Source organism: Equus quagga, chromosome 13, assembly GCF_021613505.1.
Source record: "Equus quagga isolate Etosha38 chromosome 13, UCLA_HA_Equagga_1.0, whole genome shotgun sequence".
Taxonomy (NCBI): domain Eukaryota; kingdom Metazoa; phylum Chordata; class Mammalia; order Perissodactyla; family Equidae; genus Equus; species Equus quagga.
In genome coordinates, this window is record NC_060279.1 from 70379679 (window position 1) to 70385678 (window position 6000).

The following is a 6000-nucleotide window of genomic DNA, read 5'->3' on the forward strand; positions in this document are numbered from 1 at the left end:
AAATCTTTAAAATTCTGGGCCAAATTAATCCATACACAAGAAAAGTTAATTTAGGTGTCCTTTTCAGCTAAGGTCTGCCAAAGACAGTCTTAGACAGATTAAACCATATGCTACTTGAATTCAATGAAAATCCATCCACCTTTATTTTTTTTTTTGCGATGTGATAGCAAATACAGAAACTTCCCTCCGGGTGGGAGTAGGGAAGGAAGTAGAATTGTGTGCAGGAGGCAGTAAGGCAGGCAGAACAAATCTTTCTTTCTCAGCAGATGATAAATTCCTTAAGGGCAGGGACCATATCTTTAGAGGGAGCTTAACATTATAATTAAGAGTTGGGGCCTATTTCAAAGACAAGTTCTGCCACTCGTTGTGTGATCTTTGGAAAGTTGCTTACCCTCTCTGTCTCAGATCATCTCAAGAATGAGGACAGAAAAAGCAGCCTATGCTTCATAGCATTGTTTCTTCATAGGAAGGACACTTAGAAACAATTTTATTTACATAAAATTTACATAAAATCTTAATCTCTTTTGCACCATGGAGCACTTTGGCAGTCTGATGAATTTTATAGACCCCGTCTCAGGATTATGTTTTTAAATGCATAAAATAAAATACATGGGTTGACGAAGAAAACTGATAGAATTGAAATACAGTTATCAAAATATTTTCAAAAAATTTGTGATATTAGAATATCTGTGCTTCTTTAATAATTCATGAAATAAGATGAGGTGACAGTTAATTTCAAAGAAGTGATAAGCATAAACAGTGCTTTGAGATTTCTGCAACAACCTTAACATCGTTTGAAAAATATCCATGGTTTTTATTGGAGACAAAGTCATGGGTAGTCCTGTGACTCCATTCACACTGGAGGGAAATGCTAAATTTCAGGTAGGGGTTCATGAAAATAGTTATAATTTTTGTTTCAGTTTCTTTAAGAACCAAATATAGATTCTACCTAAGCATTTTCTTTATTATTAACCCTTTACAAACGAAATTTTAAGTGACTGCGTCATCATCATGCCCATCCTCCACCAGCAGCAATTGTGTTTCCTGGTTTGTTGTTGAAATCGTGCTCAGAAAGTGTTTTGGTCAGTCTGTATGATGGGTTTCCGGAAGCGGAGAGCCAGGTTCTCACGTCTCTGGCCCCCTCCTTGTAGGTCATGAAGACCATCTTCCACCAAGCGTTCAACGCCTACAAGATGGACATCGAGCCCCGCGTGAGGGACGCCGCCATGTCCCGGGTGCAGTGCAGCAGAAGGCTGTTTGAGATCACGCTGTCCCACCGGCGGGCCACAGCTGCCTACATCCAGGGCATAGGCAGGGTAGTCACTGTGGAGGGAGAGGCAGCTCGAGTGCTCAACTTTGACACGGGTGAGCGGCTGTACAGGGCGGGCTCTGAGTATTTGTTTAGAATGTTCCCCTGAGCGTGGAAGTGGGCGGGGAGGTGCGAGGGAGCAGGGACATGAGTAGCACAAGCAGGGTCAAGGGGCTGTCTATCTTCCTGGGCAGGTTCTAAATTCCTTAAGGGCAGGGACCATGTTTTCAGAGGCACGTGACATCATGGTATGAGTTAGGGCACCAGCCCTCTGCCACCTGCTACTAAATATTTAACCCCCTCAGCCTCTATTTTCACAACCATGTAATGGGGCCATGAATGGTATACTTCTCATAGGATGTTGTGAGATTCAATGAGTTCTTGCATTTAAAGCGCTTAGTAAGAGCTGAATAATATTGTTTGTTATTTTCCGTTTCTTTAAACTGGTAGAGATTTTTCTTTGCTTGGCACAGAAAACGAACACAGTAATTTCTTAATGGTTTTAAGTTGATCCAAAAACCTGAAGAAAGGTCAATAACTGAGTTAACTGCCTTTAGCATAACAGCTGATTCAGGTTGGTGCTGGAGAGTAGGGGATGGGACAGTAACTGTGGGGGCAGATGGCCTGGGTTCAAACCCAGGTCCCACTACTTGTGATCTGAGATTAAATTGGGGAAGTTACTTGCCTTTCACTACCTCACTGGCAAAATGGAGAAAATAACAGCATTGATTTCGTAGAGTTTTTGTGATAATTAAATAATCCACATAAGGCTTTTAGCACAATGCCTGCAATATAATATTATTTGTTCCCAGTTAGTTTATATTTACTATGCTGAAGCCTCTGCTCTAAGCACTTCGCAGGCATTATTTCATGTAATCTTTACTCACCCCCAAGAGGCAGGCATTAACATTACCCCCATTCTCCGGATGTGGAAACTGAGGTCTAATTCAATTACCCAGCTAGTGGCAGAGCCAGACTGGCACACCGGCATTAAGCATCCACTTATGCTGCCTCCAGCTGGATTGTAGGGCTATTTTGAGCGGTGATTAGAGATGTAAAAGGGATCAGGGACAAAGAGAAGGGCAAAGATGAGAAGATTAGGAGAACATTAAAAAAAGGAGATTTGGAGCTTGAAAGAGGAAGGAAATAGATCATCCTTATGTTTTCAATGGAAGAAATGAAGGTCAGAGTTAAGATGCTTACCCAAGCCCCACTGGAAATCCCAGAGCCAGCATTCCTAATAAGTGCTTAGCACAGTGCTAGGTGTTTCTGACTCCAAAGCTGAGGAAATTTCAAGTACAGCATTTGTGTAATAAATGTTGATTCCCTAAGCTCTGGTTAATCATAAAGATAGGTATTAAAATAGCTTACTAAACCTGGATAATATCTATCTTTAAAAGAGAATGATATCTTGGATGAAAGACATGGGATAAAAACCTAAAAGAGAAGTGTCTTTAAAGTGAGGTGCATGCCTGTCTCATCCACCTTTCCTCCTTACTGCCAGCTGGAAAATGGATGTGATACACAGAGCTCAAGCAGCCATCTTGGACCGTGAGATGAGGGTCACATACAGGGAATTGAAGAAAGCTACAAAGAGGCCAGGTCCCTGACAACTTTATGGAACTCTCATGCCTAGTCTTTACTCCCCAATTCCATATTCATATGAGAGAAATAAACCTCACGTGTTTAAACCTCTATTAAGTTGGGTGTTCTGCTGCTTGAGCCAAACCTTCTCCAAGAAATTACACCACATATGCTTCTTTTGCTTTCCAGATTCCAAAATGTTCTTTCTGTAATCTTCTCTCCCGCCCTCTTTGTCCTTATATATTTATTTACCTAAATAAAATAAAAAGTTCTGCTTTTGGGGCCAACCCAGTGGCACAGCAGTTAACTTCGCACTCCGCTTTGACAGCCAGGTTTGTCGGTTCGGATTCTGGGCTTGGACCTACGCAGTGCTTGGCAAGCCATGCTGCGGCAGGCGTCCCACATATAAAGTAGAGGAAGATGGGCATGGATGTTAGCTCAGGGGCAGTCTTCCTCAGCAAAAAGAAAAGGATTGGTGGTGGATGTTAGCTCAGGGCTAACCTTCCTCAAAAAAAAAGGTTCAGAGTGAGCGGGGTCTATTCTTCACTGCTGTGTGTGTGTATGTGTGTGTGTGTGTGTGAGGTAAGGAGGGAGGCGAAGATGTCAGGGTCCTAGAGTCTGACAGAACTGCACTTGAACCTTTATTTCACCTCCAATTTCCAGTGGGGCTTGGACCATTCACAAAAGATTGGGCTGTAGAACTTGAACTCAATACCATTGTGGTAGTAAAGGTCTGGAATGGGGGAGCCCAGCAAATGACTTATTTATATATTTATTCATGCGTTTAGTTAAAAATTATTTTTTTAAAATGCATAATTCATGCACAAATTATGCGTTTCAAAGTATACACAGAGAAGGCCCGCCTCTCATTACTCACTGCTACTACTCTGGAATGTTCTCTAATCCAGAAGCCACCATGGCCACCACGAATATATTTTATAGCCTCAGGAAAAGATTTTCATGTTGGGGAGTGGCTGTTTAGATGTGCATTTTAAATAGCTCGCTCTGATCAAGGTGCCTACTGAAGACAAGGCTTTATGCAGAAGCTGTGGGTGAGAGTGAGAGGCCGTGCTAGGGATGTTAGGGAGAGTGTGGTGTTCGTTACTTTCTAAAAGAATTCACCACAGATCTGCTGGGAGATTCCACAAGTGCAAATCAACACAATTCATTCGGTTGACAAGTTCAGATTTCCTGTGCAAAACCTGGGCGACAGGACACTCAGGTGATTCAGAAAACAATACTGCCTTCAGAACTGAGAGAATTGGGAGTGGTCTCTGCTCTATCATTTGCCAGATCTCTGCTGTATTTGCTAAACTGAGCCTCAGTTATCTCTTCTGTAGAGTGGGGCTAATATTACCCACCACTATGTGTTTGACATAGTGATGTATGTTAGCATGCTCCGAAAAAGCTTTGTAGAATTATGCATATGCTTTAAAGTCTGATCTAAAGTCAGAGTTGTGCTTCATGGTTGAATTTTAAAGTTCTTACAGTCCGGTTCTAATCACCCATAACAACAATGATAATAGCTAACAGTTCATGATACAACGTTCAGTAATAATAGCTGGCTTCGTGCCTGGCACTGTGCTGAGGGCTTTGTAGTCATTACTTCTTTTTCCTTTTCTTTTCTCTATGTCCCCCCTTCTGGTACATTTACATGTGCACATCTGGCAGGATCTGGGGTGAATCTTGGGCTCCAGGGCCTGGAGTCTTTGGAAGAATTCATTGGCAAGATCGCGACAGCTGTGGATCAGAGCGACATCTTGGAAGCTTTGGCTGCCAAAATAAGACACTCTAAACAGGTGGTTGAAGACTTTAAACAGAATGGACTCCTCACGACAATTTTCAAGTGACTGGGGGCGACACGACTGCCCCCCCCAGAGGGTGACTCTTCTCCCTGCAGGGCAGAAAGGAGCTAGGAATGAAGTTAGGCTGAAATAGAATTTCGTGAGTGTTGGCAAGTTAGCAATTATACACGAAAGCTACATCGAAGCTTGGGGCCTTTATATATAAATTAAACAAGTGAAGTTTCCAAACTCAACGGTCTAATTTCCAGAAGTCGCTGCAATAGATGTGATGTGCTCAGCAGGGGAGAGTGCCTACCTCTGGCCCAGGAGAAAATGTGCATTATTACTTCTGAGAATTTTCAGAATAAAACAGAATCACTCTCTCCTTCTGATGCTTCAGGGAATCAGTTCTTAGCCTATTATGGCTGTAAAGGTTTACAAGTTACCCAGTTTAGGGGACCCTAATCTTTTAGATTTCATGCAATAGAGAAAGGCTTTGGTTTATCGTTCGTTTTTATTGTTATTTGTGCATTTTTTTTAGTGAGGTACATAATACTGAGATTATCAACTTTATAATTGTGTCACAAAAGGGTGTTTTAAAAATGAAACAGGCAAACAAAAAAACATCCTGTTGTCACTATCTTTTCATAAAAGATAAGATTTTATTTATTTTTTGGGGTGAGGAAGATTTGCCCTGAGCTGACATCCATTGCCAATCTTCCTCTTTTTTTTCTTTGCTTGAGGAAGTCCAGCCTCAAGCCAATATCCATGCCAATCTTCCTCCACCTTGTATGCGGGACGCCTCCACAGCATGGCTGACGAGTGATGTAGGTCCGTGTCGGGGATCCAAACCCACGAACCTGGGCCGCCGAAGCTGAGTGCGTGGAACTTCAAACACGCAGCTACAGGGCTGGCCCTGACATTTTAACGCTAAAAAAGTAGGAAATAATATACATCATCTAAGAATTATATTTTTGCCAGGAACCTAATAGAGTTTCCAGACTTACTTCCAGGTTATAGCAGAAACAGGGATAAAGGAAGAATTTAAATTGTATCAGATGGGAGCAGTCAGAAAAATCAAGAAAAGAGGTTCAGATGACATTACCTGGATTCTTCAGAATGTCAGCATCATGAGGAAAAAAGGTGGGAGCACTGTTCCAGATTAAATGAGACCAAAGAGACAAGGAACCAAGTACAATGCATAAACCTCAAACGGCTCCTGGTTCGGGGGGAAAAATAAGCTATAAAAGATATTTTACAATTGTTAAACATAGACTACCATATGATCCAGCAATTCTACTGCTAGGTATATCCCCATGGGAA

The 6000-nt window shown here is 42.0% G+C and overlaps 1 protein-coding gene across 1 annotated transcript in view; it reads left to right on the forward strand.

Annotated features, from left to right (window-relative positions):
- LOC124250221 (uncharacterized) overlaps window positions 1–5440 on the forward strand; it is a 31323-nt gene extending 25883 nt beyond the window's left edge. The window contains exons 4-5 of the mRNA XM_046682051.1: window positions 1152–1365; window positions 4565–5440. Coding sequence (XP_046538007.1) covers window positions 1152–1365; window positions 4565–4743 — 393 coding nt within the window. The 3' untranslated portion in view covers window positions 4744–5440. The remainder of the gene's footprint in view (window positions 1–1151; window positions 1366–4564) is intronic.
- The last annotated feature ends 560 nt before the right edge of the window (window positions 5441–6000 follow it).